The sequence below is a fragment of the Carettochelys insculpta genome, chromosome 1 (genome assembly GCF_033958435.1).
Source record: "Carettochelys insculpta isolate YL-2023 chromosome 1, ASM3395843v1, whole genome shotgun sequence".
Lineage (NCBI taxonomy): Eukaryota > Metazoa > Chordata > Testudines > Carettochelyidae > Carettochelys > Carettochelys insculpta.
Window position 1 is genome coordinate 10,110,779 of NC_134137.1, and position 11,678 is coordinate 10,122,456.

Consider the following 11,678-nt stretch of genomic DNA (forward strand, 5'->3'; position numbering starts at 1 on the left):
AAAAAGGTTGGTGGTAGAAGGACACCTAGCATAGAGAATGTCAGTGAAAATGGGGTAGATGTGAAAGCTAAAATGGGGAAAGAACAAGTTAAAACTAATTGGGAATGTTAGATGTGTTCAATTTACCAGGGTGAAATGAGAAGCACCCAGATAACTCTTGGAGGTGACCGAGGAACTATCTGAGCCCTGAGGTACTATCTTTGAAAAGCCATGGAAGTCAGGAGAGAATCCAGAAGACTGGAAAAGGGCAAATCTACACCCATCTCTAAAAAAGGAAACAACAACAACCCAGGAAATTACATGCCAATCAGCTTAACTTCATAAAAGGAAAGATAATGGAGCAAATAATTCACCCATTAGCAAAACACTGGAAGATAGAAAGGTGCAATAAAATATGGAAGGTCCTCAGGCACTGCTAAGAGAACCAAACCTGGGTAAATTGCTTCAAAGCAAGGCCGCCAAAGAGTCCCAGACTGGGGTTTCCTCCTCTATAAAGCAAAACAAATTAATCGCACCTCTGCTGCTCCTCTAGCCAGCCCGAAGTCACATGAATAAATCTCTCAGAACTAACCTCACCAAAGCCACTCAGGTTTTCCAGTCTACAAAGTGACCAGCCACATTCCCAGGTCCAGATCCACCCTAATAACTTCACATACAAAGCTGTCATATATGTACAAGAAACATAAACAGATTTAGTGAATCACCAGCTTTCATTAGACACCTGACTTGGTCCACTTGGCATAAGATTCAGGGAAAACAAGGGTTACAGTAATGGTTCTCAAGTTTATTTTAAAATACAGTAACACCGTGGAAGGTGGGGAGAAACAGTGCAGATTTGTCAACAACAAACTCTTTCCAAAAAACACGAGAGCGAGAAGCAAACTCCCTGATGGCCCGGTGGTTCCAAAGGGAATGTGCCACGTGCTTAACTAAGGCAGTTACCTCCCTATATAAACACACACTGCCTGCTCGTTGTGCAGCCTCTCCCATAATTCCTCATCCTACAGGGTGAAGACCTTTGGTGCAAGCAGCTCCCTTTCATCAGCAGTTAGGTACGTTGGCAAGTTTCTCTGTCTTTTAAAAGTGAAGTGCAAGGAAAGGCTGCCAGCTGCTTCCATTTACAGATGTTCAGTGCAGCTGGAGGGTCTCAGCTGGCCTGTGACAGGGCTGGAGGGCAGGGAATGATGGTTGCTTGGGAATCCTGCCCCTACATTTGCCCCTATATCTCCTCATGCTTCTCCGTGTGTTATTTAAGAACAAAGAAATCTGACTTTCCAGGTCAGCATTGTGTTTTGAAACTGTGATGTCCTGCAAGGATTTCTCCAGGGCCCCAACTTTTAGAGGTGCTGTGTGCTCTGGACAAGACACTGCCAGAGAATGAGCAATAGGAGACCCCACAGAATATCATTGACTGATTTCCAAATGGCCTGAGGTGCATTTCCTTTAGAAATGGAACCAGATCATGCGTTTTCAGAGACTTCAATTCGGAAGACAGGAATTCGGAACTGCATTGCTCTTTTTTAACACCTCTGATAGGAGATATTTCTCTTTCCTGACTGAAGGAGCACTCCAGCATTCCTGCCTTGGAGGTAGCCCTAGGAAGGCTACCAGCATCTCTGTCCTCTCTCTAGACTGTGACTGTCACATGTCAGGCCTCACACCCTGCCCGCTTTTGGTTATTAAATATTTCAGAAGTATTCAAATACTGTTCACAAAGTGTTTATACAATTAACTCTTTGTTCAATGAACAATTGTATGATAGAGTCTCCTGGTAACTGTCCACAATCTCTCCCTAACCCTTACATTTGGGATAATGAATGCAGCCTTCTTGCAATACTTGACAAAAACTTTCCATAAAATTGTAAAAGAACAAAACCTCTGACCTGTGTTTTAGCAGAGAGTACAGTTGAGGTGCAGAAATGTTGTATACAGTTTATGTTATCACATTCTATATAAGCATAAAGATATTTACATGCACACATGGATATGAGTACAAATTTAATGTTTGCGTTATTCAGCCATTGGTGATGCTACCTCTTCCCCCACCCAGGTTAAGTAACCGTCTGTGTTACATTTGTAACTTGCCATATATGTAACAATCTTCATACTGCTGGAGGAGAGGGGGTCCCTGAGGGTGAAGAGAAGCCTGTAAGATGAGCCATATTTCTGGATTCAGACAAAAGTGTCCTGGCCTGGCAGACTACTTCACTTCCCTTGAGGAAATCTTGAGGGTCAATGTGTATTAATGAGAGCATTTGTTAATTTAAAGTTAAGAGAGCCTGGAATGTATGGAATTTACACATTGAAATGGTGAATAATAACACTGAAGTCACTCTGGTTAAATAATGTACCTGTCCAAAAAACATATCTTATGCAGTATAAAGGTGTTGTGGCATCATTTGTACTTTCAGTAGTGGAGAAATGAAGAAGAAAAAAAAGAATGAAAAATGAATATAAAATTAGACAATAAAATGTATATATTAACATCCTGAGTGCAGGACAGATAAATAAAAAGACTTTCCATGTGGCTACATGCTTGTAATGATACTATAGGCTACTCTTGGAAGTGGAGATCCAGAAAGGGTGTTGGTGTAAAGAATCCAGATGTGAATTTATTCAATGCTCAAACTGGCGGTGGAACAAGCAAACGCAAGGTAGGAATGAGTGCAGGTGAGATGGGTTGGACCCTTGGTAGCCACATGACAAGCTGAAAGATACAGAGCCCACCTTTTCTGTCAACCAAGGCATGCTTAAGTCTGTCTTGCTTTGTCAGATTGTGAAACTTCTTTCAGCATATACAGGGGTAGGGCAAACCCTGCTGCAGAGCAATAAAAGCATTGAGATCTGCCCAGGAAAGGCTGAGCTTAATGGACTTGCCGCAGAACTGAGATGTCCATCTGTCTTGTGTGATGGGGTTCAGGGGTCCCCCTGCACTGCACCCCGTCTGCTGGCAGGAGTGACTCTCACTCAGCAGGTACAACAGAAGGTTTATTAGGCAACAGAAGCCCAGTTTCTCACAGAAGCAACAGTACAGCAGCCAGAGACAGTCCTTCCAACCCGTCCTGGGGAGAAGACCCCGAGGGGTGCCCCTCTGGGGTGTAGGTTTCCCCCTCCTCAGGCTGGCTGCCTTCCAGCTCTCCCTTTTCCTAGCCTCAAACTGCCGCCCCCGATTCAAAACCCAGCTCAGCTCCTCCCTGCTCTTTATTCAGGGCAGAGGTGTTACCTGCCAGTTGTAGCCCCAGGGTCATCCTTAGCCACTGGGAGCTGCTCTGCTTGCCTCAGACATCCAGCCTGACTCACACATGCACTCCCCCCACTCCATCACATCTTGGGATCCAAGACCAAAGTTATAAGAAGTTCTCCTCCACCCTCAGTGTGGAGGAAGATATGAAAAAACTGCCACACTACCATGATAGAATTGGGTCATATCATAAAAAAGAAAAATACCTTTACACTTTAGCGGGGCAAAGAAGTGGAAAAAACACTAAATCAGAGTACTAGGAAAATAATAGAAAAAATACAGACTAGCAGCAGGTCTCCTCCTCCCCCTACACTGAATGTTCTCCTCACCAGACTTACCTAGAATGTGTATAAAGTTAGGAATCCTTTGTTTGATTCCCCTCTACTAATGGGAAAGGTCAACAGTCCTGGTTGGAGGGTAGTATAAGGTCACCTGGTGTCTCTGTAGTATCAGAGCATCCATGAGTCAATAGCAGTTTGGAACATCCACTGAAAGCCAGACTAAGCCTTTTCATGGTATATTGTCCGGTCTGAAGGCAGGTGGGGGAACACTTCCCCATCTAGCTTTACCAGGGTACAACCTGAAGTGGCCACAGTGGGCATCAGCAAATGTAGCAGAGCTGAAATACAAGCAAAAAAAAAATAGAAAGAATGTAAACAAGCAACAGGTCTCCCCCTTCTCCCCGCCAGGTATTGAATGTTTCCTTAATCTGACTTTTACAGAACTTTTGTAAGTTATGATTCCTTTTTGTGACTCCCCCGCCACATAGAGGAACAGCTCAACAGTCTACAATGTGTATTAGGATCAGGTGAGCAGGAGTCTTTGTTGAATCACAGCATCCATGAATCATTAGGTGTATGGAGCATCCACCAAAACCCAAGCTAAATTTCATCATAGTCCCTTTTCCTGCCATCAGCTCAGTCTGCATAGTACAACTATCTGAAAAGCTGGTGGCAGGTTGAAGCCAAAATAGCACACCTGGAACACAGACATAGAAATAAGATAGTTACACTCAGGATATGAAAAACTTTTCAATGATGCTTTCCAGAACTCCTCTTGCATAAAGTACATCTCACTTAGGCTAAAATCGTATCACAAGCATATTTTGATAATGAATATGGAATGTAATATCATAGTAAGAGCTTGGAAAGATTCAAAGAGGCACAGGATTGTTATGTGGGTAATCAGAATATCCAGAAAATGAAGTGAGGATTGTTTTAAAATATGTTAGAAGGGTTCTAGTAGTAGTAGCAGTAGTAGGCATCCTTCAGTCTGCACAGACCATGGATCGCGCCCTTTAAAGTTTCAATTTAAGACTTCATTTACAGTGTCTATTGTGACTATAAAGACCCACACGAGAGTGACAGTCCTTGCTGCATCTCTTGCAGATGTAGTGGGTGTCTGGCAAGTCCTCATTGTGCTTTCTGTGTGCTCGCTTCTCCTCTGCTAGCTGTCTGATCTTTAACTCGCCCTTCTGAAGGCTCTTGTGTAACCCCTGCCTCCATCTGCCGCGGTTGTCTGCTAGTTCTTCCCAGTTGTCCAGCTCGATGTCTGCCTCTCTGAGGTCTCTCTTGCAGACATCTTTGTAACGCAACTGGGGGTGTCCAGGGGTGTCTTTTGCCAGAGGCTAGCTCACCATACATGATGTCTTTTGGAATCCTTCCATCGTTCATCCTGTGGACGTGGCCAAGACAGCGGAGCCGATGCTCCCTGAGGAGGGTGTGCATGGTTGGGATTCCAGCTTGCTCGAGGACGGCTGTGTTGGTAACTCTGTCCTTCCATGATATTCCAAGGATGCGCCGGAGGCAGCGCAAGTGGAAGACGTTCAGCCTCTTTTCCCGGCGGGCATACAGGGTCCAAGTCTCGCTGCCATAAAGGAGGGTGCTGAGGAAGCAGGCTCTGTAGACTTGCATTTTGGTGTGAGTGTACAGCTTGTTGTTATTCCACACTCTCTTGCTGAGTCTGGACAGAGTTGTGGCTGCTTTTCTGATCCTCCTATTTAGCTCAGTGTCCAATGACAGGGTGTCAGTGATGGTGGACCCGAGGTAAACGAACTCGTGGACAACCTCTAACGTATAGTTGTCAATGCTGATTGATGGGGATTCAGCAACATCTTGACCAAGTACATTTGTCTTCTTTAGGCTGATGGTAAGCCCAAAGTCCTTGCACACTTTGGAGAACCGATCCAGCAGTTTTTGAAGCTGGTCTTCTGTGTGAGACACTACAGCAGCATCGTCTGCGAACAGCATGTCTCTGATGAGGACTTCCCGCACCTTAGTCTTAGCTCTCAGCCTTGCAAGGTTAAACAGTTTCCCATCAGATCTTGTGTGCAGCAAGATGCCCTCTGTTGAAGATCCACAGGCATGCTTCAGGAGGAGTGCGAAGAAGATCCCGAACAGTGTCGGAGCAAGCACGCATCCTTGTTTGACGCCGCTCCTGATTCTGAAAGCATCCGATAATGCGCCGTCATATTGGATGGTTCCTCTCATGTTTTCGCGGAACGACTGGATCATCTTCAGTAACCGTGGAGGACAACCTATCTTGTGGAGCAGTTTGAACAGACCATCCCTGCTGACCAAGTCAAAAGCCATGGTCAAGTCGATGAAGGCTATGTAGAGTGGCTTCCTCTACTCCCTGCACTTCTCCTGCAGCTGCCTTAGAGAGAAGACCATGTCAACGGTAGACCTCTCTGCACGGAATCCACACTGCGATTTAGGGTACACCCTCTCAGCAATCTTCTGGAGTCTGCCAAGGATGACTCGAGCGAACAGTTTACCAGTGACGCTTAGGAGGGGGATTCCACGGTAGTTGTTGCAGTCACTTCTGTCTCCTTTGTTCTTAAACAACGTTACAATGTTAGCATCACACATATCCTGTGGAACCTCACCCTCTCTCCAGCACAGGCACAGCAGCTCATGCAGAGATTCCAGGAGTGTGTCCGCGGCACATTTGATTACCTGTGGTGGTACACCATCCTGACCAGGGGCCTTTCCTGCTGCAATGCTGTCGATGGCTGTCTTCAGTTCATCCACAGTCGGTTCTTGATCCAATTCGTCCATTACTGGTAGGAGCTCGACAGCATCGAGGGCTGCGTCAACCACAACGTTCTCACGTGAGTACAGCTCGGAGTAGTGCTCGACCCAGCGCTCCATCTGTTTGGCTTTGTCAGCGATGACTTCACCAGATTTGGATTTCAGAGGTGCCATCTTGTTCTGGATGGGTCCTAATGCCTTCTTCATACCCTCGTACATTCCTCTGAGATTACCAAAGTCGGCACAGGTCTGGATGCTGCTGCATAACTGGAGCCAGTGGTTGTTGGCACAGCACCTGGCTGTCTGCTGTACTGTTCTTCTGGCCTCTGTAAGTGCTTGCTGGGTACTCTGGCTCGGTAAGAGTTTGTACTCCAGGAGTGCAGCACGCTTCTTTTCAATGACTGGAATCATCTCATCAGAGTTAGCTTCGAACCAGTCGTTCGCGTTTCTAGCTCTTCTTCCAAACACCGACAAGGCCGTGTTGTAAACTGTATCCCTCAGATGTTGCCATTTGGATGTCGCATCGACGCCCCCATGGCCGCTGCGCAGATTTTCCTGGAGGATCTCTCTGAACTTCTCAGCTTTCTCCGAGTTTGCCGCCTTTCTGGCGTCAATGCGGGGCCTTCCAGCAGGTTTACAGCAGTATAGCTTCTTGGGTCTCAGCTTGAGCTTGGAGCAAACTAGCAAGCGATCTGTATTGCAGTCAGCACTATGATAGCTGCGTGTCAGAAGGACGTTTTTGAGGTTGTTACGCCTAGTGATGACCACATCTAGTTGATGCCAGTGCTTCGAGCGTGGGTGTCTCCACAACACTCTGTGCTGTGGCTTCGTTCGGAAGAATGTGTTTGTGATGCACAGATTGTGGTATGTGCACAGTTCAAAGAGACGCTGTCCATTTTCATTCATTTTTCCCACACCAAAGGCTATGTCTACACGTGCACCCAACTTCGAAATAGCTTATTTCGATGTTGCGACATCGAAATAGGCTATTTCGATGAATAACGTCTACACGTCCTCCAGGGCCGGCAACGTCGATGTTCAACTTCGACGTTGCTCAGCCCAACATCGAAATAGGCACAGCGAGGGAACGTCTACACGGCAAAGTAGCACACATCGAAATAAGGGAGCCAGGCACAGCTGCAGACAGTGTCACGGGGCGGACTCAACAGCAAGTCGCTCCCTTAAAGGGCCCCTCCCAGACACACTTTCATTAAACAGTGCAAGATACACAGAGCCAACAACTAGTTGCAGACCCTGTATACGCAGCACGGACCCCCAGCTGCAGCAGCAGCAGCCAGAAGCCCTGGGCTAAGGGCTGCTGCCCACGGTGACCACAGAGCCCCGCAAGGGCTGGAGAGAGAGTATCTCTCAACCCCCCAGCTGATGGCCGCCATGGAGGACCCCGCTATTTCGATGTTGCGGGACGCGGATCGTCTACACGTCCCTACTTCGATGTTGAACGTCGAAGTAGGGCGCTATTCCCATCTGCTCATGGGGTTAGCGACTTTGACGTCTCGCCGCCTAACGTCGATTTCAACTTCGAAATAGCGCCCAACACGTGTAGACGTGACAGGCGCTATTTCGAAGTTACTGCCGCTACTTCGAAGTAGCGTGCACGTGTAGACGCAGCCAAAGTGTCCTAAGCAGGAAGGCCATGAGGCCCAATCAGCTCCAACTCTTGCATTGAAGTCACCCAAGATGTACAGTTGTTCACGAGCAGGTATTTGCGCTACAGCAGCACTAAGCACGTCATAGAGCTTGTCTTTTACTTCTGGTGTGGCGTACAGGGTTGGGGCATAAGCGCTGATCAGGTGGACAGGACCGGCGCACGTTTGAAGCGTGATCTGAAGAAGTCTTTCTGATCCGCCCATGACTAAATCAACCATTTGTAGAAGGGTGTTTCTGACAGCGAAGCCAACACCATGCTCCCTGGGTTCTTCTTGGGCTTTACCCTGCCAGAAAAAGGTGTAGTTCTTTTCCTTTAGAGATCCCGAATCTGCAAACTTCCTGATCAACGCAACAAAAATGTCCAGTTAGCAGGTGCAGGTAGCCTGTTGCAAAGTTTCATCCGCCTGCCCCAACATACCTGTAACTACATCAGCAGCACAGGGAAGTATAACAGCCAGAATTCTTCCACATTTCTCTGACACTTCTGGAAGTGGTCAATTCAGATTGCTTTAGAGGCACTGAAGCTCTGATCCACTCTGGCAGTGCCAATGTTCCTGTTGGTGGTGCAGTGGCTGATCATTCCTGAACTCCAGAAACATTAATATCATAAAGTCTTTTTTTTTCTTTTTCAGAAAAATTGAACTACTCTCACCTGTCAAGTCCCTTATGTCAGCTATCAATGACAGCAGATTTCAATCTGAAGTCTTCCTTCTCACCGGGATGCCTGGACAGGAGCATATGCACGTCTGGATCTCTATCCCCTTCTGCTTAATGTATGCAATATCCATAGTAGGAAATTCATTCATTGTGTTTATTATAAAAAATAATCCAAGCCTCCATGAGCCCATGTACATTTTGCTTTCCATATTGGCCATCACAGACTTTGCCTTATCAATAACCACGATGCTGACAACACTGCGAATATTCTTGTTGAACTCTAGGGAGATCACCCATGATGCCTGTTTTGCCCAACTCTACTTCATCCTCACACTTATATGCATCGAGTCCTCTGTGCTCTTGTTGATGGGCTTCGATCGCCTCATTGCAATCCGTGACCCCTTAAGATACGCTTCCATCTTAACACCACAGAGAATTGCGAAGATGTCATTGGCATGTGTGCTGAGAGGGGTGGTCGTAAAGCTTCCATATCCCATTCTCCTGAAACAGTACCGATACTGTCGACAAATTATCCCAACACGTAGCTACTGCACAAACGGAGAGGTTATGAAACTGGCTTGTTCAGATATCACAGTCAACATCATCTATGGCTTGTTGATTGCACTCTTAACGGAAGGCTTGGATTCACTGCTCATTTTACTCTCTTATGTGATAATCCTCAAAACAGTACTGAATATCACATCCCGTACACAGTGCTTCAGGGCCTTGAATACTTGTGTCTCCCACCTCTGTGTTGTCCTTTCCTTCTATACACCATATTTCAGCGTAACTTTGATGAATAGATTTGGAAACAGCCCTCCTCCATTGGCTCAGATTCTCCTGGGCTATATCTGTGTGATGTTCCCACCTCTTCTGAATCCCATTGTGTACAGTGTGAAAAGCAAACACCTGCGTGCAAAGATAGTCAGTATGTTTGTCAGATGACACGGAAATGGGAGACCAAAAACACAGGCAAAAGCTTCCTGTTCCATCCTGTATGCTTTCATCTGATATGATATGAGCCACTGGTTTTCACTCTGCAGAGACCGTTTGTGGTGTGCTTAAAGCCTGGAGCAATGGGTGATGGACTGGAGAAGAAGGATAGAGGAATGAGGGCAGGAGACCAACGCAGGAACCAGCCTTTTAAAAGCAGCTGTGTTTATCAGTGCCAGAGAACCACTGGGAAGTTGGCCAGAGAAAGAGACATATGGGTGATTTCTCCTATCTCAAAATTGCTCCCAGTTCAGCCAATAAATTGAAGGGATGTGGATGTTGTTTCCCAAAATACTTAGCCTGTTATTTTCCTGTCTTGGCTTAAACAAGTGTAGGTAAAGGAAAAGCTGCAGAGCTGTTCTTCAGTGGGGGGTCTGGCAGTTCCTCCTGCCCTGGGTGCAAAGTGATACATAGTTGCTTCACCAGCTGTAGACTGAGGCTATTGAAGGAGCACCAACACCTACCATTACCCTAAGCCCTCAGCCAGGTGCTTACAACTGAGTCATATCAGAAACATGATTAACCCAAGAATCCCAGGAGGAACCCACTCAGGAAGTCCCTCCCAATTTACTGGCTCTGCACCTCCCACCTACAAAGCTCACTCCCCACAAATTAAGCTGTCAGCGAGTTAGAGTTTGACCCATGGCAGTGCTACAAGGGAGTCAGGCCCAGGTCCCCTCCTCCTCATTCCCTCTGTTCTGATACAGCTGCTTGAGAAGGGAAGGAAATGTTCCTCAGGTACCTGACAGAGGCACAGCCTGCTCCTACCCCAGCCTGGCACATTCACTGTACAGTGACCACCTTTCCAAATGGCAAAACATGGACAGAGACAGGAGCCCCTTAGCACTCTTCCTCCCCTTGACTTCCCTCCCCAGGGTCCCATCCTGTGTTCCTTGTACTGTCCTAAAATCCCACCCCCTGGCTCCTTGACATAGCTCAAGTCTCCCTCCCATCCTCAAGAGAGAATCTACAGCTGGACCATGATAAGAGGTGCCTGGGGAGATTGAAGCATTTTGAGGAGCCCCATTTCCTCCCTGTGTCATGGGCAGTGGGCTGGGGGTGGGTCAATAAGAGCCCCAAGCCTGTGTCCCTGCACCCAGGATATAAATTGCAGGGCAGATACAGAGTTTGGGTTTTCCAATGCACCATGGGCTTCTCCTCCATATTCTGAGGTCCCCAACACCTTTACCAACTGCCCTGCCCCTGTCAATTGTTCTTTGCACTTCACGGTAAATAACTTGATATTACACAGTTTCTTTAGACACATTTTTCTTTACTTCAGGAAAGCAGTTATTTGTTTACCACACCCGTGGACCTCTTCATTGTGCACAGATTGTGAAGGGGCGAGAAGTCAAAGGGAGGCATCATGTTTGGGATGGGGTGGGGCTGTGAGCTCAAGGACCCTGCTGAGGGGCGTCCCAAGAAGAGTCATGAGGGACTGTGGGAAAAGATCTCACTCAGAGCCTTGCAGATCCACAACCCATCCTGATGGGTCTGGAAGATGGCAGCTGTGCCTGACTGCTCATTTGCATACCCCTTGTGGCTGGTAGCCACCCCATACCTCAGGAAGAATGACTCCCTCTCCCTCTTTACAATGGTCTGCAGAGCACAACAAGCCTCCACAACTTGGACAATGTTGTGATCCACATGTCCACACAGGGAAGCAGGCCCCTGAAACATGCCTTGAGGCAGCCAAAGGTGCATTTAGACTGCATCGTTGTGTTGTTCAGGCGAGTATTGAAACTTCCTGACTGGGGTCCAGATGGTGGGTATACAGCTTCATAACTGCCATTGGATGAATTCCAGGAGAAAGTCTCAAATTCTTAGATATGTATTGTCCTTTGTCTCAATGAAGTACACTGACTGGGGTGTCAATCACGTCTCCCATTCTCTACTTTTGTCTCTGAATATTCCTAATACAACAATAGAGCTAAAATCTATAACTTTACCTACAAAAATGACACAGAAATATAAGTAGCATACTTAGATTTGTGCATAGTCATTTTTCATCAGACACATCATATGCCCCCCCAACATACTGTTTGTGGCCACTAGATACATTGGATGCATAGAATGGCTTCCATATC

The 11,678-nt window shown here is 46.8% G+C and overlaps 1 protein-coding gene across 1 annotated transcript; it reads left to right on the top strand.

Moving 5' to 3' along the window:
• Positions 1 to 8,661: 8,661 nt before the first annotated feature.
• On the top strand, positions 8,662 to 9,543 carry LOC142009714 (olfactory receptor 51G2-like). The gene has a single exon (XM_074988371.1). It carries the CDS (start codon positions 8,662 to 8,664, stop codon positions 9,541 to 9,543), a length of 882 nt encoding a protein of 293 aa, XP_074844472.1.
• Positions 9,544 to 11,678: the final 2,135 nt, after the last annotated feature.

What these genes read in the sequence shown, in the direction of transcription:
- LOC142009714 (XM_074988371.1), top strand. Translation starts at nt 8,662, where the DNA reads ATGCCTGGACAGGAGCATATGCACGTCTGGATCTCTATCCCCTTCTGC.